The sequence below is a fragment of the Ailuropoda melanoleuca genome, chromosome 14 (genome assembly GCF_002007445.2).
Source record: "Ailuropoda melanoleuca isolate Jingjing chromosome 14, ASM200744v2, whole genome shotgun sequence".
NCBI lineage: Eukaryota > Metazoa > Chordata > Mammalia > Carnivora > Ursidae > Ailuropoda > Ailuropoda melanoleuca.
Genome location: NC_048231.1, coordinates 2,960,408 through 2,983,172, shown reverse-complemented (window position 1 = coordinate 2,983,172; position 22,765 = coordinate 2,960,408). Strand labels below are relative to the sequence as shown.

Sequence of the window (22,765 nt, the reverse complement as noted above, 5' to 3'; positions counted from 1 at the left end):
AAGTATATTTATGGGAAGGTAGATCTTGGTCTTCTAGTCTCTAGAACTGTGAGGAAATAAATATGTTGTTTGAGCCGTCCAGCTGGTGGTGCTTTGTTACGGCAGCCCTAGCAAACTAATATATGACTGAATGTGCGATCCTGTGATCTTGAAATTCTTCTCCTTGAAATTTAACAAATTTCATAGAAGTTAATACTACAACAGGGGGCGCCTGGGTAGCTCAGTCGTTAAGCGCCTGCCTTCAGCTCAGGGCGTGATCCCGGCGTTCTGGGATCGAGCCCCGCATCAGGCTCCTCAGCTGGGAGCCTGCTTCTTCCTCTCCCACTCCCCCTGCTTGTGTTCCCTCTCTCGCTGGCGCTCTCTCTCTCTGTGTCAAATAAATAAAATAAAATAAAATAAAAAAGACTACAACAGTTGTTAAGATATGTCAGTATTTTATGTGTACTAAGAAAGAAAAAAATTGGCTAGGTAAACTATGACATGCTATCAATTAATACATGCCAAATTTCAGATATGTTAAAAAAATAAGCAGGTTTCTCAAAATTGGTGAACTATGGTAAATTTATCTTCTTTTGTTCTATTCTTATGGAGAACTTTAAACATCACAACCTTCAATAAAATTGCTCACAGAAATAAATAACAGACTGAAACTTTACCAGTTCCTTGCTTGTAAATGAAATAAAGTTTATTCAAGTCAGATTGAGAAAAGTGTCTCAGTTGTGTTAATATATTACTTTCATGAAATTATGTATTTAGACTATCACTTTTAATATTTTAAAGCCAGTGGATAAAAATCATACAGAATGGTTTCAAGTGCTAAATAATGTCTGCCATAGCATATATTTGGCCACTACTCATTTTAGAATGTTCGTTAAGCATATTTAAGAAAGAAAACTCTAAGACAACTATGCTGAATGTGATTTCAAGGATCTTACATTTCTCTCTTTCTCTCTCTCTCTCTCTCTTTCTCTCTTTCTCTCTTTCTTTCTTCTTTTTAAAGATGTTATTTATTTGACAGAGAGAGCGCACTAGCAGGGGGAGCAGGAGAGGGAGAAGCAGGTTCTCCACTGAGCAGAGAGCTGGATGTGGGGCTGGATCCCAGGACCCTGGGATCATGACCTGAGCCGGAGGCAAACACTTAACTGACTGACCTACCCAGGTGCCCCTACATTTCTTTAAGTAGGAGCATTTACCATTGTTTGAAAAACTCCCACTTACTTAACTAGTTAAATTTTAGGTAAAATTGACCCCCAGTCCTTAAGATTCTAACTTGCTTCCCTACACCCTCACTCTGCCCTTCCCCCAAAGATTCCACTTCCCCTATCTTGAAAATTTAACACAACAGGTGAAATGTAGGTTCATAAGCTCTCTCTCGTGGACCCTGTCATGGCCTGATCTTATCACTGCTTACATTTGTCTACTCTCCTACAGCTTTTGCCCTCTTGCTCTTTAGATTGATCTCAGAATTTTCTCTTCCTGTTTAGTCTTTAACCTAACTCACCTAACTCACATCTTTATAAACCTCCAAATATGTTCATAACCTCACTAGTGACCTTCTGACTTTTTTTTTTTTAAAGATTTTATTTATTTATTTGACAGAGATAGAGACAGCCAGCGAGAGAGGAAACACAAGCAGGGGGAGTGGGGAGAGGAAGAAGCAGGCTCATAGCGGAGGAGCCTGATGTGGGGCTCGATCCCACAACGCCGGGATCACGCCCTGAGCCGAAGGCAGACGCTTAACCGCTGTGCCACCCAGGCGCCTCGACCTTCTGACTTCTTACCTTCTTTTTAGAGACAAGCTCCTTGAGTATGCAATCTCTATCTGTTGCCCCTACTGCCTATCCAACCACTTCCCTCTACAGTGTTTTCACTTTGAGTTTTGCTCTTCCCACATTTCCAGATCTGATCCTCTGACAGTTACCAGTGGTCTTTTTTTGTTGTTGTTGAATCCAGTTTTCTTAAAAAAGTCCAACATTCTTTTTAAAGGTCTCATTCTTCCCATCATTTGACTTTGAAGCCATTCTTCCTTTCTTTTTCTGACATTTAGAGTCTGCATTTCTTGGTTTTCTTTCAAAATTTCTTGTATGACTGCTTTGCTGGTTCTTTTTCTCCAGCCTTCTTATGCTGGGTCAGGGATATAGTGAGATGTGTGTATAGGGGCATGTCTCCACATCTCTTTTGGCCTTTCATTGTTTCTCTATGCTTATTTCCTAAGTAAGCACATACACTTAATGACTTCATCTGTCACCTCCTTTGGTATAATTCCAAAACACACATTTCTAGTCCTAACCTGTGGTCTGGTACTACTGCTTGAATATGTTTCCATTTTTATTTCTCAAAATTGTCACAACACAAACTGATTGTTCCCTACTGCAAATTAGCATCATTTCCCATTGACTTTATCTAGTTTTGGTACCTCCTTTTGCCCAATCTCCTGAAGAAATAATGAAAACATCTTGAACTATTTTTCTTTTTAATTGTCTAATTAGTCACTAAGTCCTAATATTTCCTTCTTTTATTTTTATTTTTTATTTTATTTTTTTATAAAATTTTTTTATTATGTTATGTTAGTCACCATATAGTACATCCCAAGTTTTTGATGTAAAGCTCCATGATTCATTACTTGCATATAACACCCAGTACACCATGCAATACGTGCCCTCCTTACTACCCATCACCAGCCTATCCCGATCCCCCACCTCTCCTCCCCTCTAAAGCCCTCAGTTTGTTTCCCAGAGTCCATAGTCTCTCATGGTTCATTCCCCCTTCTTTTTACCCCCCCTTCCTTCTTCCCTTTCTTCTCCTACTTATCTTCCTACTTCTTATGTTCCATAAATGAGTGAAACCATATGATAATTGTCTTTCTCTTCTTGACTTATTTCGCTTAGCATTATCTCCTCCAGTCCCATCCATGTTGCTGCAAATGTTGTGAAAGTGTTCTTTTGATGGATGAGTAATATTCCATCGTAGATATGGACCACATCTTCTTAATCCAGTCATCTGTTGAAGGGCATCTCGGCTCCTTCTTTTAAAATGCATTTTGGGGTCACCTTTTACTCATCCTTCCCACTGACACCACTCTAGCCCAGACCCTTTATATGTCATTTGATAGAAATATATGTTATTGATAGAAAATGCATGTGCTTTGAAGTCAGACAGAGCTGTGTTTGACTCTGCACCACACCATTCACTGGTGCAAAACTTAGGCAAATTATTTGACCCTACTGAGATTTAATTTATTTTTTTGTAAAATGCATATAAAATTATTTACCATGTTGAGTTGCTGTGAAGGTTGAATGAGATAATCCTTGTAGACAAATACCTTGCCTAATGACTCAATAAATGATAGCCATAATTGTCAGAGTCAACTGCCTCATTCCCTGTATAAAACTGCTCCATTCTGATTTGCCATGCTAGCCATGCAAGAGAACACACTCCCCTTTTACGTTATTAGATTTAAATAGACTTTCCAGGGTTAGGTTGTCTGGTTTTTTTTGTATGTCACTGTATCATTTAAAAGATCTGTCATTGTGGTACTCAATTTCTTGTTCTTTTAAGGCTTAAGTCTCTTGTGTTTTTGATGCAACTCACAGCACCTTTGATAAGCAAAAAGATGCATTAAATTTTTAAAAGTGTGGTCTAGAAAAGCCTGTCTTTCAGAAAAAAGTTACCATACTCAGATCAACTATACAAATATCTCCCCACATGTCTCAGTGATGGATCTTCCAACCTTTCTTCTATGTCATTAAATAATTATTGTTAGACTAATTTCCAAACTGTTTTTTCCCCATTCCACTTTTCTAAAGATTTACAACTCCTACCCATTTTCAACTGCAAAATGAGCATTCTGCATCAAATTGACCATGTTTAGAGGCTTTATCACTCTCTCAGAGAACTGCAAACTCTTTGTTTTTATCAGGTTGGTCCCTTTTCAGATGTTGGCCGACAGACACCACAGTCATGCTCTTGTGATTCTTCTCCTCCCACTACTTGCAAAATTCTTGGTAATGCTCAATTTTATCAATCATTCAAAAGTCCTCTATGTGTTTCAATTTCTCTTTTCTCTAAACTACTGCACTTAAGTTAGTAACACATAGTTACTCAGAACTAATTCGTCTTTCAGTATATCTTCATGGGTAGATCTTAAACTACGTTAGAGCAAGGATCTCAACTATATATAATTACAATAATATAGTGTTTCTGTATATTTCTTAATACTTAGCCCAATTCTGGGTTTAATAAGTACTTGTGAATAACTGGTTACTTTCTATTGGTTTTTTAATTGAACGTGATGTAAAAGTAAATTATGATATAATACCATATATAACCCCAGAACATTGCATTTTCTAGGGCTAGAAATACAATATTCTGTGGCCCTAGAATATTGCATTTACATTATTTATGTAAGTAACCCAAGAAAAACCCATTTGTGATTACTAAAATATTTTTATCAATCTGCTTTAAGTAAATGTTGATGCTGATATTTGCTTATTAAAACATTATTATCAAATCAATTTTTAATAAAGACTTACACATTGACAGTGTTGCTACTCACCCTGTAGAAAGAGGAATTTTAAATTTCTTAGTCTATTAAGCTGTAGCTGAATTAAATTACAAATTCCATTGTAGCCCAAATGAAGCACTTCTAAACTGTGCATTATTGGAGGCAAATTTTCACTGCTCATTGTATCTCTGAAATACACACATAAGTTTGAGCCCATAAATTTAATTTCAAATGAGCTGTATCATAAAAAATCTGATATTTATTTACTATAAGTTGAAGTTTAAAAAAATTAATTTACTAGTAAATCAGAATTTAACTATAATGTTATCTCTTTGTATTTTATATAATAAACACTTTTTATTCTTTAAAAATATTTTTATATGGTAAAGAACAAAGTACAGAAAGAGTTATTTGAAATGAAAAGCAAGTGTCAGCACAATCAGTCAAGAAAAAGAAAAAAAGATGCATCCAGACTGGAAAAGAATAAGGAAAACTGTCTTTATTCTCAGATGACATGATTTTGTATTTAAAAAATCCTAAGGAATTCACCAAAAAACTGAGTTTTTTAGTTCAGCAAGATTAATATACAAAAATTAATTGAAAGTCTCCACGTCATCAATAAACTGAGAATGAAATTAAGAATTCTACTAACAATAGTATAAAAAAGAACAAAATACTTCAGAAAAAATTTAACAAAAATAGTGTAAAATGTATACACAGAAAACTATAAACCATTGCTGAGATAAATTAATGATTATGTAAATGGAAAAATATTTTATATTCACAGATTAGAAGACTCAATATTACTAAAATAGCAGTTCTCCCTAAATTGATTCAATGCAGTCCATCAAAAGTCCAGCAGGATCCCCCGCCCCCAAAATGTCTTTATTCATAAGGAAATGTAAAGAACTCAGAATATTCAAAACAATCTTTAAAAAGAAAAAAAGTTGGAGGGTTTATAATCTCTGATTTCAAAACTATTAACCTGCAATAATCAAACCAATCTGGTACTGGCAAAAGGGTAGACAGATCAATGAAATATAATTACGGGTCCAGGAGTAAACTTACAATAAAATAAACTGGTCAATTGGTTTTCAACAAAGGTACCAAGACAATGCAATGGGGGGAATGGAAATGATGCTGGGACAAATGGATATCCACATGCAAAAAGATGAATTTAGAACTAACATTTTACCTCAGAATATACACAAAAATTAACTCAGAATGGATCTTAGTCCTAAATTTAAGAGAAAAAACATAAAACTTTTTGAATAAAACATGAGAAAATCTTTGTGATGTTAAGTTAGGCAAAAATTGTTAGGTATAACACCAAAATCACAATCTGTAAGAGGAAAAGTTGATAAATTGGACTTAATAAAAATTAAAATTCCTTTAAATGACACCATTTAAGAAAATGAAAAGTCATTGAGAGAAAATGCTTATAAATCAATGAGATACCACTTCAAATCCACTTGTAATAAAAAAGAGAAACAATAACAGGTATTGGTGAGGATGTGGAGAAATTAGAATCCTCATAAACTGTTATTAGTAATGTAAAATGGTACAACCACTTTGGAAAACAGTTCAACAGTTTCTTAAAGGTTAAACATGAAATTACCATATCACCCAGAATTTCACTCCTAGGTTTCTACCCAAGAGAAATGAAAACATAAGTGCTTACAAATACTGCTACACAAATGTTTATAGCAGCATCATTAATACTAGCCCCAAAGTGGAAGCAATCCAAATGTCTATCAACTGGTGAATGGATAAATGGAATGTGGCATATCCATCCAATGGAATACCCAACATATTCAGCAATAGAAAGGAATGAACTATTAACAGATACTATAACATAGATGAACCTCAGAAACATTATGCTAAGTGTAAGAAGTCAGATATAGAAGACCACATATTATATGATACTGTTTATAGGAAATGTCTAGAAAACACAACTTTATGGCAAGTGGATTTGTGGTTTCTTGGAGCTAGAACTGGAAAAGAGAACTGGCCACAAATAGACATGACAGACCTTTTTGGTGTGTGATGGAAATGGTCTAAAAATATTCTAAAAAATGTTCTAAAAGTGTACAACTATAAATTTGGGAAAAAATTATACACCTAAAATGAGTGAATATGGTATGTTAAACTGTACTTCAGTAAAGCTGTTGAAAAATATGAATAGTCCCATATACAGGATATGTATAAATGAAATATTCATAGCAGCTTTAATTAAACTAGCCTCAAACAGGAAACAACCCAAAGGCTCATCAACAATAAATGGATAAACAATTTGTCACGTAATCTATAATGGTACACTACTCAGCAGTAAAATGAAATGAATTACTGACACTTGTAACAACATAGATGAATATCGAAAGAATTATGCTAAGTGAAAGAAGCCAGACACAAAAGACTCCTTACTATAGATTGCAATCATAAGAAATTCTAGAACAAGGCAAAATGATATTGATAGAAAGCAGATCAGTGATTGTTTCTAGGGGCCAGGGTGTGGGGGAGAGGATTGCAAAAAGATGTAAGGTAAGTTTTTGGGATGGAAATGGTTTGAACCTTGATTGTAATAATGGTTATATGACTGAATACATTTGTCAAAATTCATTAAACCATACATTTAAATTGGTGAGTTTTATTATATGTAAATCATACTTCAATAAAGGTGGATGAAAACACAGCTCTTCACTGGGATAACTGGAATGAAAGTATTCCTTGTTGGAGATATATATATATCTCCTTGTGTTCTACCAAAAATGTGTAGGAAGGTGGGAGGTATGTCCTCATCTTTGTAAAGTATGTTTTCCATTGGTGCTGGGGCATTAAATGACCAGATAAATAATTTAGAAACACAAACAAATTTTAAAAGAAACCTAAGTCCATGCTACTGCGTAAGGAGCTCTTTTGTGGAGTGATGAAAACACTTTAGAGTTAGATGGTCATAGTAGTTGGATAACTTTGTGTATATATGAAAATAATCGCTGAATTGTACATACAGGATGAGTATTATGGTATGTGACTTGCATCTTAATTTAAAAATCATTAATCATACAAGATCTTCTCATTTTCTTTTTCTCTTTTTTTGTAATATGGGTATGAAATGGAGGAAGCAGAGAAAAAGCAATGACAAAGGACTATTTTGAGTATCTTTTTATTTGTGACATTTGTTATTGGCCTGTAGCTATTAAAATAAGTATTAAAGTAAGAGAAATGTATGTTACTGCTATCACTAATGCAACTAACTGCTTTTTAAACTCCCAACCAAAATTTTTTATAATTGTGAAAACAAGCATAGTAACCTGTTTATTTTTGAAGTTCCTTGTTGTCCATAGCCACTTGAAGGCACTTTCTGGTAGAGTAGCTGTCTGTTGGTCAAGTGAGTCTGAGGTTTTACTCTGGGTATGATGGATTCAATATGGTTATAATTGAGGCATAAGACCTATAGAAAGAACACCTTATTAATCAGACATTTAAATATGAAAACTGCTGTAAATATATTTTTGGTTTGAGGTTATTAACATCCTAAAAACTATCAAGATGGTATAGATAAAACTTGGTCTATACAATATAATTTAATGACGTATCAATGTTAAAAATGACATAAATTTTTTATATCCCAAATGTTCTGGACTTGGCTTTGAATGTGTTTTTTATAATCTGACTTGCTGGGAAATGACAAGATTTCAAACAAGATAATGGAGACCCTAGAAAGCTGCTCAATGTTCTCAGTCTGCACTCCTGACTTCTTCAAGCCTGATATGGATGAAATAATTCTTTAGTTGGAGAGATTACCATTTCCCTATGTTTAAAAGGCCTTTGTAGGTAGCTCAGCCAAAGGTATAGGAGAGGAGGCAATAAGGCTGCTTTGAGAACCTCAGTATCCTCTAATTTCATTCCATACCCACTCACTATAGAGGCACCCTTCTATCCCATCTCCTACTGCAGAGTAAGATTTACTGCTTATACGACAATCATATAAAACTGAGGTCAACCAAAATTTTGGAAAGTAATACTTTTTCTTGCTTGGTGAAAAAAACCTTTAGGAATAATTTCTCTTCTTTAGTAACATAAAAATACATTTTAATCCAAAGTAAAGAAGATTACAACTTGCATTAAAAACCTTGAAAGAAAAAAAATCTGTGAATAACTCACCTTCACATTAGGCAGATAGATTAGTCCACTGAATGAGGTAAGATTATTGTTTTGTAGATTCACATTACATACATTTCTAAATTGGTCAACTGGAATCAAAGCCACTGTTCTGAATTTAGATAAATACAGTCATAATTTTAATAGGAAAATTATGTAGGTGAATCATTCATGTACGATCCCAAAAACATTTTAAAAATAACTCATCTGACAAATGCTATGAAAAAGAATTGCCTTAGTGTAAAATGTATGGGTCAAATAATTGAATAAATATATGTGTTTGTTGGACACATATGTAAGAAAAAGACAGAATTTGATTGCTTTAAAAATGTCCATTATTACATAAACATAGCACTATCACAAAAGAAACTTTTAAAATAAACATCTTCAATTTCTTTATAAGTTTACATACATGTTCATGAAATTGTAGTGCAGTTGATATAATAAATCATAAGATTTTTCAGGTTATATGCTGCAGAGGATATATGTGAAACACGTTATTTCTGAAATACCAGGAAGAAGTTGGAGATGGGAAAGAAAGCAGGTGAGGTTTTGGAAAAAGAGTTTTCTGTGCAATCTCCTGAAAACTTTTACGGCATTCCACCTTGTAAGGATGCTTTGGTAATTAAAAACAATGCTTGATTCCTAGTCCATAGCTTTACAACTGTTCCATCTTCCTTTGAGCCATGATAGAGAAGAATATGAAGCTAAATTACCTTGCCTTAAGCACTTCTTTGAACAAATCCTAAACCCTGTAGTTATGCCTATGACATACTTTTATCCATTAATAAGTCATTCGTTCAATATATTTTTATTAGTATTTTCCAAGTACAGACCATGTGTTTGGAAAGGCTACAACAAATATGAAAACATACCATCCCTGCCCTCATGAAATGGGATCCATAAAAAATAAAATAAAAAAGTAAAGTGGATACAATAGAGTTAGATGTAGTGGCATTTTAGGGAAAGAAAAACTGATCTGGGGAAGTCAGGAGTCACTTGAAGGTGGAGGAAGATCTTAGAATGAGCCTTGGAGAATTTATAGGTGTTTGTCGGGCAAATTAGAAAAAGAGTTCTAGGTAGTGGAACAAGTATAAGCAAAAGCAGAAACAGAATCACAGCATCTTGTGATTAAGGTTAAGGAACTAGAATATGTTAGAACTTCTGGAGTATAAGGAGTAATGGGCAGTAAAAGTAAGGATTACAAGAGATAAAAATAGGTAATTAAAAAGTCTCCTATGCCATACAAAGGAGTTTTACATTTTATCCTGTAGACAGTGGAAAGCCACTGAACAATGGTGAGAAGGGAAGTGATCTGGTAAAACTTGCATCTGAGAGGCAGTATGGATGGATAATAAATGGATTTGCAGGGAAGATTATGAAACACAAAAAACCAAAACTATCACCAAGAGTTTCTAAAATAGTTCAGTTTCCCAACCTAGGCCAGTGGTGGTGACTGTGGAAAGAAGAGGGGAATTATGAGACATACTTAGCAATATGGACTCTGTAGAATGTGGTGATCAATTACAAATGGAAGACAGAGGAGAGAGAAATGACCCTTAGATTTTTGGCTTGGGCAACAACAGCACGTGAATGTTGTTTTCTGGGTGCTCTCTAAAGAGCAACTGAATAGTCAAGTAAAGAGCTCAGGTTTGGGCTAAATTTAAAGGGCCATCATATAAATTAAAAATATGGCTAAAGATGTCTATCTGTGAGGAGTGGAGAATAAGAAAAGGAGAGGAGAGAAAAGAATGTATTTGCCAGGAGGACAGTGACAACAGCATCAGAGGAATAGTGGCGATAGAAACCATATTACACTGGGTTAGAGTAATATGATGACATTTTATTTTTTATTTTTTTAAGATTTATTTATTTATTTAGAGAGAGCAAGCAGGGGGAGGAAAAGAGAAGGATGGAGAAGGAGAGGGAGGGAAGCAGACTCCCCACTGAGCATGGAGATCAGGCTTGATCTCACGACCCTGAGAATATGATGACATTTTAAATCATAGTATGTGATAATGCATTTCAAAGAGTGGTGAAGTTAGCATGAGATTTTGAGGTAGGGAAGATGATTTTCTGAATTATTGGTTTTATCTGGATAAGATGTGTATTAAATTATAAACCTTAGAAAATGATATTACATATTTAACTGTAGTATCAAAAAGCATGTAATAAAATGATTGTACCTGATGGACGATGAAGTCCAATTTAGTTCTTGCATTTGGGTGAAGTTTGAATGTCCTTGTTGTTCTGCAATCATGTCAGAAGTAAGCCTGCCACCAAACAAATCTTTTGCACACTCAGTCTCTGATGGTTCCTATATATAAGGACATTTAGGAAGTGATGTCTTCTCTTGCAGATGATTAAATGACATTAATTGTTTGGTTTTAGGTCAAAATGGAGTGGACTCATTTCTCCCTATTCCTCCTACTAAGTGCAGCTGAAACTCTTACACGTTATATGTAAAATACAAAGGAGACTGAAAGGTTCAGAGAAGAAGGCAGACCAGCTAGGGACCTTGGGACCTGAGGAATGACACTGTGGTGAGTTCCCTGGCATATTACTGTGATTTATAGTAAATATATATTTTGTCTTTATCCACTGTTGCTAGCCTGGTCATATGGTTAAGCAGGAGAGCAAGGGAAATCTGGCCTATTAAAGGGATCCCATATAGGGGAGGGCCCTATGGAAATTTGAGGAGTACATTAAAGTAGGACACATTGATTCCCATCAGAACTTCCTTCCAGTTTTGAAAGGTGATTGGAATTGACAAGCAGATACCCCCATATGCTCACTTAAGGTGGCCACCTGGGTTTATGAACTAGGTGGACATTGGGGGGTCTACATCAATGCAGAGATGCTCTGAGGCACAAAATGCAATAAGTACTGTTCTGTCGGCCAGCAAAAGAGACCGAGACTGTAGATGACCATGTGGCAGATTTCCTTGGTGGGAAAGCCTTGAACATAGCTGGCAAGTCAGACTGATTCTAGTAGCCCTAAGGGGCTACAAAAGGGTCTGGATAGAAATAGATACTGACTCTGGACTGGGTTTTGCTTACCCAGTGGTAAATGCAAGAAACTAAGTTTCTAAGCAAGAAACTATAACTATAACTATGTTTTTTAAGCCTTATGTCAGAATTCCTAAGGGCCTGTTGGGGATGGGTTTTGCCTTCACCCCATCTGACAAAATTGGGGTTAATAGTGAATGTAGCTATATTGTCTGGGGGCAAAAATAACCCACTACTAGTCTTGCACCTGTATGATCTCACCTTATCTGAATAGGAGTGGACTGAGAGTGAGGTACTTGCTAAACTAGTATTGTTGTCTACAATCTAGACCAGCACAGTGACCCAACCTATCGTCCCTTTCAAAGGTGGAAAAGTTTGGGTATAAATGGAAAGAAGAAGAAATATGGGTAAAGGAATTAATAAATAGGTTATATAGTGAGGGGAATCCAATGTTACATTAAAACTTCCAAAGAGGCTTAGAGCAAGGGTTGCTATCAATTGATGAATGGATAAAGAAGATTGTTGTATATATATATATATACAATGGAATATTGCTCAGCCATAAAAAAGAATGAAATCTTGCCATTCACAATGATGTGGATGGAGCTAGAGTGTATTATCCTAAGTGAAATAAGTCAGTCAGAGAAAGACAAATACCGTATGATTTCACTTACCTGTGGAATTTAAGAAACAAAACAGATGAACATAGGGGAAGGAAAGGAAAAAAAAAGAGAGGGAGAAGGAGGTGGGTGGGGGTTTTCTGACATCAGTTCCTGAACTAGCTTAAGCCATAAGGGTGAAAACAGTGTCTTGTTATTCATAACAAGCTTCTTTCAACCACATCTGAGTTTATGCTAAAAGATGACTTTTATAAAGTCCCTAAGGATGGGGGCTGTTTGCCAGGGGAGACAACCATAATTAGAGGTTTGAAACTTTCAGTCCCACCCCTGATCTCCAGAGAAGGGAAAAGGGCTGGAGGTTTAATCAGTCACCATTGGTCACTGATTTAATCAGCCATGCCTACATAGTGGAGCCTCCATAAAAACCCAAAAGAGGGGCTTCAGAGAGAGAGCCTCAGGTTGGTGAGCACATGGAGGTGCTGGAAAAGTGCTTTGCTTAGAGAGAGCATGGAAGCTCAGTGCCCCCTCCTATATACCTTTCCATATGGCTCTCTTCTATCTGGTTGTTCTCAATTTTATACCCTCTTATAATAAATCAGTAATCTAGTAAGCAAATGTTTTCCTGAGTTCTGTGAGCTGCTCTAGCAAGTTAATCAAACCCAAGAAGAGGGTCATGGGAACCTCCTTTTTACAGCCAGTTAGTCAGAAGCGTAAATGCCAACCTGGACTTGTGATTGGTGTCTGAAGTGGGGGCAGGGGCAGCACTGTGGGACTGAGCCCTGTGGGATCTGATCCTATCTCCAGGTAGATAGTGTCAGAATTCAGCTGAATTCTGGGTCAGACAATTGCTTATACGTGGAAAACCTACACATTTGGTATCAGAAGTGTTGTGATTGCAGTGCAGTGTGAGAGTAAAGGAAACACACAGATGCGGGTTTTCCTTTACATCTGGGTTTTCTTTTTGCTTCATATATGTGGGACTTGGTGCTAGAGACACCAGAAACCCAGAAAACAAGAGAAAACAAAAATTCACATAAACACCTGCCCTCTATAGTCGAAAGACTAGGAAAAGCAAAGCCTAACAAGCCAGAAAACTTTTAGACACTAATGGGTCTACTCTAGCCAAACGCCATGGAATAAATTGTGTGTCATCTATACCTATAAAAGCAGAATGGGAGCAGAGACTCCCCCTCTTGCCCTGGTGTAACAAGGCATCTCCCTATTACTCCCTTGCTGAGCGAGCAGCTTAGACCTTCATCCTCTCTCAGCAGTAGTGAACCCCCCACACAAGTGTTCCTAGAGAATACTTGGGCAGCCTGTTCCACTTCCACCCAGTAATAATGGCCGGGCACGCATGAGGCACTTCTGACTGGGAAGAGGAAACCAGTCAGGATGAGTCAGTGGAGGCCTGTGGGGACTGTGAGCTTCTACCCTATCCTAGCAGGTAGTAAAGCACATACCTCCAGGTTGTCAACAGAGGCCAGGTAGGGGAATTTGGACTTCTACCTTCCACCTGACTGCAACATCACCTTACTTACAGTCACTGGAGACCCTGACATACCATTTTTTTGTTCAAATATATTTTGCTTAAATATTAACTGTATTTTTCTAGGAAGTAGGAAGCTGATTTTAGGCCCAAGAGAATGGTAGGGCTCCAGAACAATTTTCTATCCTGTCCCATAAATTGTACTCTTCAAGTTTTTAGGCACTGAATTCAGTGGGTACAAATGTAGGCAACATCTTCCCTTTCCTGCCACCTCAATTTAGATAAGAATTGGCTAAAGGAGAAAATTTTAAAACCCAGATCTAGAGTGTGCTTGGGAGACCTAAAAGTTTGGGTATCATACTAGTGAGAAGGTAATGTTCAAAATGATTATGGCCTATGGATATTTGAATATGAATTGAACCAAATGCTATGAGTCATAATATGGCTTACAATTGAGATTCCATCCAAAGCTTTCAGTTCTGGAAGATGAAATATTACAAACAACCGGTAGTTTTCTTGATTCCATACAATAATATTTCCATACATGTCGAGAATGACCAGGTTGCATAAACCCTGGGTAATAAAAACACATACATTTAAAGATATATCTATATATCCCTATCTATTTCTGTCTCTACATCTATCTATCTAATCTACCTACACACATACACATACATGTAAATACATACACGTATGTATATATGTAGTGGATACTACTCCAGCAAGTATTTTTCCTCTTTAAGAATTTAACCATCCTTGAATTTTAATATTTGAATTACTTTATCATTCCATAGTGATTTCAGTGTACATTTAGTGATACACATAATGACTTAAGTATACATTTTATTTCAGGAGTTATCCTGGCAGATCAATAAGTTCTAATTTTGTACAGTATTTCAGTGGTATGTGTTAAATGATCAGAATCTCTTTTAGGATGCTGCTGCTGAATGTAAAGACATGGAGGGAACTTTGCTAAACCATCTGCTTTGTTTATGGAATACTGTCCTACTAAATAGTATGCATGTGTGTATATAGATGTAATAGGAATGAAAAACACTGCCTTCTGATGAGGGATAAAGCTGATGTACTTCTATCTTCTGAGAGAGTAGCAGAACTCATCTTAAAGGAAAATATGATTTCTTATTAGACAGGACATTTTGATGTGCCTTTGTTGTGCAGGAAGAGCCCAGAGTAGAGGTGGATGGGAGAGGTTAAGATAAGCGGGAGTAACACTACTCTGCATCATGATATAAAATGGTTTATTTTGTTGCTGCTATCATTGATTAGGTTGCCTCTGCAGCTTTAGAAGAAGTAGTTATATTGGGGGAGTAGGAAGGGAGAAGACTTGAATGCAAGGGAAGATAGGAAACAGACAAAAGTTTTTGGTAGAAGGTAAAATCCTAGTGATACGGTATCAGCAAAAGGAAAGAGGCCATCATAAGAGTCCCAGTGGTAGGGAATGGACATTGAACTTTGGAAACAGTGAAGTCACACAATGCATTTGAAGTGAAATCCTATTCTGTGCTGTAGTAAACCTCCATTTTATTCAAATCTTCAGAAAAGCCTGTTATACAGTAGCCTTGACTTAGATGTTTCCTTGGGATGATTAAAGAGGACAAAGCTAGGCAAAGTCAGCTAGAAAGAGTTGGAGTCACCAGTAAGAACCAGGAAGTAAGTGAGACATAATCAAGAGTTCCTCTGAGAACAGGAAATGTTAAAGACTCTTATGCTCCAGCCAGATTGGGGAATCCTTGGAAATACTGAGGAAGGCTCTAATTAGAAGGGGTGGGGCTTGAATATTTTATTTGTACTAAAAAAAAAATTGCCCTAGTAGGTTGTCAACTTGGGGACATTATGGTTACATATATATATGTTTTTATGTATGCATAAATTGAATGCAAGTACATTTTAGTAAACCTTGTTATTTTTTATATTTTTTATTTTGTTTATATTTTTCAATATTTTACAAATCCTATACCTTGAACATGCATATTCAAATATAAGAAATATATACATATTTTAAAAAACAAAAACAAAAACATTACCACCCCAGACAGTCACCTTTAAATTGTAGATCTCCTGATTGAGAGCAATATAGTTATTGCTTATGTATAATTCAAGCAGAGTGAAAGCTTTTTGTAAACCACTCAATGAAGTGATTCTGTTGTTCTCAAGAGAAAGGGAGTGAAGATGAAGCAAGTTATCAAATGTATGTTTTTCCAGACCAGTGAGAAGATTATTATTTATGCTGAGGCGGGTTAATTTAGTCAGCTTGGAAATGCCTACAAAAATAAGCAAATTCAAGAAAAGATTCAGATAGCACTAAAAAGTTAATTTTAAAAAATAACTGGTTGTTTTATCTTTACAGACTCTATAGTATTAACTGTCATTGTTTTAGCTTTTGTTGAAGAAGGATATGATGTATATGAAGTCCCAGCTAATAAATTTGTTTTGGATTTCTAAGTAGACTCAGTTTTCTTAGGTGTTAAGGGAAGGTATTATGTAGGAAATATTGAATTTTGCTTTCAAATAAATTTCAAATGATATAATTAAGATTTTCACCATCATAGGAACACAAAGCTCAAAAAAAATCACCAGCCCCCATTTTAAAACAGTAAAGGTAAGGAACTAGTTACAACACTTCGTAAAGTATTCTTCATTGTGGCATCATTTGTATTGAACCATTTGGCCTAATTCTACCTTTTTATGCTTAAAAGTACTTTAAGACAGAACTTTAGAAAATGCTACCTCTCACCACAATCTAACTCTTATGTACGCTCTGCACTGGAGGTACTTCTTAACTGTAGGTATATGGTGTAAGCTGAAAGATGAGAACTTTGGAGTCAGAGTTGGTTTCAGATGTATAATGACTAGATTTGGGACCATAAGTATATTACGTAAAATTTTGTAACCTCTGTGCCTCATTTTCCTCATCCATAAAAAGGACGTACTGAAGGGAGCCTGGGTGGCTCAATTGGTTGGGCATCTGACTCTTGATCTCAGCTCAGGTCTCAATCTCACGGTTGTAAATTCAGGCCCCACACTGGGCGTGGAGTCTACTTAAAAAAAAAAAAAAGGAGATACTGAAATCTACTTCTAAGGGGTTATGGAAACAAATGGAATGGCATTTGAAAAGTGTCAGTTATAGCTTTTGGCAAATAATTGGTTCTTAGTACATTTTGTCCTTGCTGGCCTTTCATGCAGGCCTTCATCGTGAGACTACACAATGCTGAAAATAAATTGATCTAACAAGTTAGGATAAAACCATCAAGGCAAAAATCCTTAGAGGAATATTAAACCTATCTGTGTCTGGAGAAAAGAAGAGAAATATCTGTTAAACTTGAGTGAGGTAGAACTATCATCTCTGAAAAGTGGGTACAGGAAAAATATAGGTTGGAGAATTCTTCCCTTCAGTGAGATAATGGATGGAAATAAAAAGGAACCAGGCTCTCATTTATACATACAAAGCAAAACTAACACCCTGTTGTATGGGAATGGAAGACTGGTGATGGTTCTAAAGACAGATGTCTGAGCTACTACCCCCAGGTTTACTCAATTGAAATCTACAAAGGAGGGGCCTGTGAATCTGTAGATTCAAGAAGTGTCCCAAGTGATTATTATGAAACAAGTTTTAGAAGCAGATCGTTAAGAGCCATCAAAATAAAGTATAGCTATGGGGCGCCTGGGTGGCACAGCGGTTAAGCGTCTGCCTTCGGCTCAGGGCGTGATCCCGGCGTTACGGGATCGAGCCCCACATCAGGCTCCTCTGCTGTGAGCCTGCTTCTTCCTCTCCCACTCCCCCTGCTTGTGTTCCCTCTCTCGCTGGCTGTCTCTATCTCTGTCAAATAAATAAATAAAATCTTTAAAAAAAAATAAATAAAGTATAGCTAATGTTATGCATACTGTTTTTTAAAAGATATTTAGTACTTGCTTTTACATATGTAATTTTTTGAAATACAATTTTCTAGTTTATGAAAAAACGTGCACGTGTGAGTGCGCGCACACACACACACACACACGCTGAAAAGAATCCAACAATTCAAAAGTGAGTAAAGTATAAATTACGTCTCTTCCAGTCATGATTTCTCATTTTTACCTTCTCTTCTTGACAAGGACAACCTTGTTAGCAAAATGCACAACCAGAAATATTCTGTACCCAGAGAAACCCAGTATTAGTAAAGCTGCTTAACAGTACTTTATATGAATCCCTATAAAAGGTTGTATAGTACGGGGGCACCTGGGTGGCTCAGCCGTTAAGTGTCTGCCTTCAACTCGGGTCATGATCCCGGGGTCCTCGGATCGAGCCTGCTTCTCCCTCTCACATTCCCTTTGCTTGTGTTCCCTCTCTCACTGTCTCTCTCTGTCAAATAAATAAATAAAATCTTAAAAAAAAAAAGGGTTGTATAGTATGTTTGATTTTCAACCTCTAGTGAATAAAGTTTTCATTTTTGTTAAAGTCTTCACATTTCCAAATGTAACCTTAATTCCATATTTTGAAAAATGAACTGGGCTGCTTTATCTTTTTCAAAAGCACATCTCACTCATTCATTCGTTTTTCCCACTCTGTAGATATTAATCACTGCCTAGTTTGTAATGTACTAGGTTTGGTATAGGTGGTAAAACATTGGCACAGAAGAAAGAGGGATGTCAGAGGAGGTGCAAGTTGGCCAGCTGGGCTCATTACACATTGCAACCGGTCACAGATCCCATCAGTAGATGTGCAGAACCTTCTGCCCCAAACCTTCTTGGAACTTCTCTGGGCATCTTCCTCCTCAGACTCAGAAATTCTGTCCTCAGTGTTATTCATTTTTTGCTCTTGTTAATTAGATGTTCATATTTTAAGATTTTCAAATTCTCACATACCTTCTATCTTTGAGATACAGTTTCCATCTAATGTGAGCTCTTCCAAGTTAACACAGGATTCCAAGCCTTCCATTTTAGTGAGATTATTGTTGCTGAATGATGCCCATTTCAAATTTTCCAATTTTTCTAAATTTGTGATTTCAAAGAGATGTTGCCCATCTAAATTTAAAGCAGTTATCTGTAGAATAATTCACATTTTATGTTACTTCCGAATCTTATCAATAAACTCAGTGCTACAAGGCTAACAACGAAATAATTCGGATGTGATAAGTGACATCAAAGGAATTCCTTCAGGAACTAAAGACATAGTGAAGCTTACGAAAGAGTAAGATTTGACAAGATTATAACTCCAAGAGGGACTTATATGGTTTTATGGATGCTGTGCTGTGCCAGATTCCCACCGAAGTGAAAGACTTGTCCCAGCTACTGGGAGTGCTGTTGGCGGAAAACCTAGGGCTGTCAGCACCTTCGGGGACAGCCTCAGCTGCAGAGAGCTGCCTTGCTCAAGGTCATGCGCCTTCCTAGGCTGGCCCACATCCAATGATGGAAGGATATAAAGGCCTGGCCATTTCAGCCCAACCTGGGGCAAATTTAAAGAGTCATTCTAATTCCACAACTCACTGTTTTGGTCAGCTAGAGCTGTCAGTGGGCTTGCATCACAGCTAAATATCTGTAATAGCTGGTAATAAAAGTAATGTATAAGGGTGCTTTGTGTAGCAAAAAGAAGCTGGTGGTGCCCTCTAACCCTTCCCCCTTATCCTTGGCTGAATTCTGACCAGTTCCCCTAGTCCTGTGCCAGGATTCTTGATTTCTTTTACATTGCTACCCAAACTTCTGGCTATATCTCTCGTTCTGAGCTTTCAAGTTTGCGTGCTTATTTTGATGTATTATCAAAACCTACCCTTTGGTCTTGCAGTATACATTTATCCTAAATCTCTAGTTCTGTAGTGATCACCATTAAAGCCTAGTCCCTGTGACATTACCGTTAATGACTTGACCTCCTTGTTTAATTTTAATTTGGCTCTTCCAGTTTTCTGCCCTTTTCTTATTTGTACCCTCTTTATGATACACAGACCAAAGCTGATTAAAATCAATTGAAATTAAGCTTTTATATTAGGTTTAATAGAATTAGCTTTTACCTTCAAGTACCAGTTTCCGCTCAGATGTAAATGTGGTCCTAACTTTGAAATCTGTGTCAGAATTTTGGCAGAAGGCCATATGCTAAGTATCCGTGGTCTCTCCTCTTTAGTACCAGAATGCCGTAAGAGAGAGAACTAATAAAATAAAAAACACATGATGAATAAAAGAAATGGCATATAGCAGGTCATTTATATATAGTAAAAGTATTGTTTCCTAGATGAGTGGCCCAACGAATAATTTTAAAATATGACATTTTCTTTCCTTAAAATGTTTTTAATATCTAGATGTACTTTATATATTTTACTTTTTGTCTTAGCAGATATTTAACCATTACAAAATAAAAGTTATAGAACTATGAAAGGGTTGCTTTGTACCATTTAATCCATCCATTGAACAAGTTTCAAAGCTAGAATATTCCTCCTACCCTGGAAGCTCCCTGTGTCCCATCCTAACCCTTTTCCTCTCTTTCCCCTCAGAAGCCATCACTCACCTCACATGTATCAATCAATGCCCTAAGAAGCAGTCAGATGATCTCAAATTTTCTATTTACCATTCATTTGCTTTATAGACCTATGTTGTGCCCATAAATAATAGTCTTACACAAATTGGAACCTTGTGTGAATTGAATAATAAGTATGTGTTCTTCTATTACTTGCTTTTTTGCTCAGCCTTGTGTTCATGAGATTCGTGTATGCTGCTGTATGTAGTGGTAGTTCATTCAGGTGTCACTGCTAGACAGTACTTCCTTAGCGATTCACCCATCAATGAACACTGGGGCCGATTTCAGTTTTTCACACTGTTGTTATGAATATTCTTGACTCCTGCTGCATACATGCAAGAGTTTCTTTAGAGTATGTACAACTTGCTGGGTTATAGGGAAAGTATATATTCAACTTCCCCAGATTTCCAAATTATTTTCCAAAGTGGTTATACCAATTGCCACTTCTACTTCAAATTTTTGCTAAAACTTGATATTGTCAGGCTTTAAAACTTTCACCAACTGGTGACTCTAAGTTGGCAGGTTGTGTGGTTTTAACGTTCATTTTCTTGAGTACTAGTGTGGTAGGGCATCTTCTCTGATTTGGCGATTCTGATTTCCCCTCCGGTATCTTTTGCCTATTTTTCTGTTTGTTTTATTGTCTTTTTTTCTGATATATTGTGGATATATAAATAATATCTTTTGTCATTCAGATGTGTTGCAGTTTTTTCCCCGCAGTATATAGATTGTTTTTTCCCTTCCTTTATGATGGGCCCTTTAAGGAACAGATATATTAATTTTAGTGTAGATAAATCCAGTCTTTTATATTTATACTCTTGGTTTCTTGTGTAATAAATTCTTTCCTCATTCAAGGTCATAATGACAATCTCTGATCTTTACTTCTAAAACATTCTTGATTTTGACTTTTATAGTGAAGTCCTTAAGGCACTTGTCCCAGTGCCTTTTATTGACTAGCCTCCCTGATCTGTAAAGGCAGCTCTGCTTGTTGTTTATCAAGTTTCCATGTATGTATGGGTCCATATTAGGTTTTTATGTTCTGTTCTCTTGGTCTGTGCCAGATTTACTTTTTTTTATGTAGGCTCCACACCCAGCATGGAGCCCAGTGTGGGGCTTGAACTCATGACCCTGAGATCAAGACCTGAGTGAAATCAAGAGTCAGACACTTAACTGACTGAACCAGCCAGGCGCCCCAAATCTGCATTGTCTTAAAGGATTTTAGTAAGTTTTGATTTCTGGTAGGGTAAATCCCCAACTCTTCTTGAGGAATTAATTATATTTTTATCAACAAAAAAGTTTCTTTCCTTCATTTCGAATAGGTCCTCAAACATTACATTAATAAATTAATATTCAAATATCTAACAAAAAGTAAATAGCTAGAGAGCTAGAGTAAAGATATTTAAGATGAAGCTGCTTTGGCCAAAGTATAACATTCTTAATCTGGATTAATATGTGCATTCCCCATGCCCCCAAAGTTAATAGGTTGTGTGTGTGTGTGTGTGTGTGTCAGCCAGACACCTATAATATCAATACTAGGTAGGTAATTCACCAAGTGCTTTATCAAGGCTTCCAAGCTTACCTTATCCATAGAAAGTTGTTTATTTTCACGTAGGCTTTAGAAAGGACTCTGGTGAGTTCAGGTTGATAGGAAAAAAAGTTACCCTAGAGGCATTTTTGTTGATTTTTGGGGTAGTGTGAAGGGATGAGAATCCATACAACCAGTTGGTATTTAAATGGGATATATTTACACAGAAAAAAAAGTTCAAGTGATATGAATGTTATATATTAATTGATTTTTTATTAGAATGCTAAGAGAGGATACAAAATCTTAATAAACAGGAGTATAGAAAATATAATTTGTATATTCTAAATAGCACAAAAATATGAAACAGTAAAATCCAACCTGAGTAATCTTTGTTCCAGTAATAAATTTCATAGCTGCTGTTGTTTCTTCTTCAGAAATGAGGAGTCCATCTAAATGAGTGAGAGTCTTTAATCTGCCAATAACACTCAGCCTTAATGTGGCTGGCTTGGGAAAAATAACAAAAAGTTAATTTTTACAAAATATTACATATGTTATGGCATGGAAGAGAGTGCTTCTTCATTCCTTCCCATGTAATTCAAAATTATGCTTCTTCCATTTTATTAGCTATATCTACAAATAAGGGTTTAATTTAGTTCTTTAGTGGCTGAAATTAAGTTATATTTAAGAACTGATCTGTTTTGTTTGAAGGTGGATAGCTCTACTCTTATGAAGGAAGGGAAGTCCTGTAAGCTGTTGAAAAGTGTGGTGAAAAGTGTTCAGAGAACTGCAGTGCCTCCTGTTTATCTAGATAGCAGTTAGTCAGCTCTGTGTGTGCTTCTCTCTGGATCTTTAGCCCTTGACATCTAGTTTGGCAACAGGAAGAGAACTGTTCTATGGCCAGGCACATTCTGGGTCTGCTTTGGCAAAAGAAAAATATCCTTCAGTTTTTCTGAGCAAAAAAG

General features: G+C 36.3%; 1 protein-coding gene and 1 long non-coding RNA gene across 3 annotated transcripts in view; one reads left to right on the top strand and one right to left on the bottom strand.

Moving 5' to 3' along the window:
- The window catches only part of LRRC9 (leucine rich repeat containing 9), a 118,128-nt gene that overhangs the window by 27,035 nt on the left and 68,328 nt on the right, over positions 1 to 22,765 (bottom strand). For both annotated transcript variants that reach the window (XM_034643379.1, XM_034643380.1), the window contains 9 exons: positions 22,182 to 22,307; positions 19,782 to 19,916; positions 18,643 to 18,820; positions 15,841 to 16,061; positions 14,230 to 14,352; positions 10,852 to 10,982; positions 8,669 to 8,777; positions 7,816 to 7,955; positions 4,556 to 4,692 (listed from right to left, as the gene is read on the bottom strand). In XM_034643379.1, coding sequence (XP_034499270.1) covers positions 4,556 to 4,692; positions 7,816 to 7,955; positions 8,669 to 8,777; positions 10,852 to 10,982; positions 14,230 to 14,352; positions 15,841 to 16,061; positions 18,643 to 18,820; positions 19,782 to 19,916; positions 22,182 to 22,307 — 1,300 coding nt within the window. The remainder of the gene's footprint in view (positions 1 to 4,555; positions 4,693 to 7,815; positions 7,956 to 8,668; positions 8,778 to 10,851; positions 10,983 to 14,229; positions 14,353 to 15,840; positions 16,062 to 18,642; positions 18,821 to 19,781; positions 19,917 to 22,181; positions 22,308 to 22,765) is intronic.
- The window catches only part of LOC117796133, a 92,727-nt gene that overhangs the window by 50,883 nt on the left and 19,079 nt on the right, over positions 1 to 22,765 (top strand). The window contains exon 4 of the long non-coding RNA XR_004620519.1: positions 11,057 to 11,208. This is a non-coding gene — a long non-coding RNA (uncharacterized LOC117796133). The remainder of the gene's footprint in view (positions 1 to 11,056; positions 11,209 to 22,765) is intronic.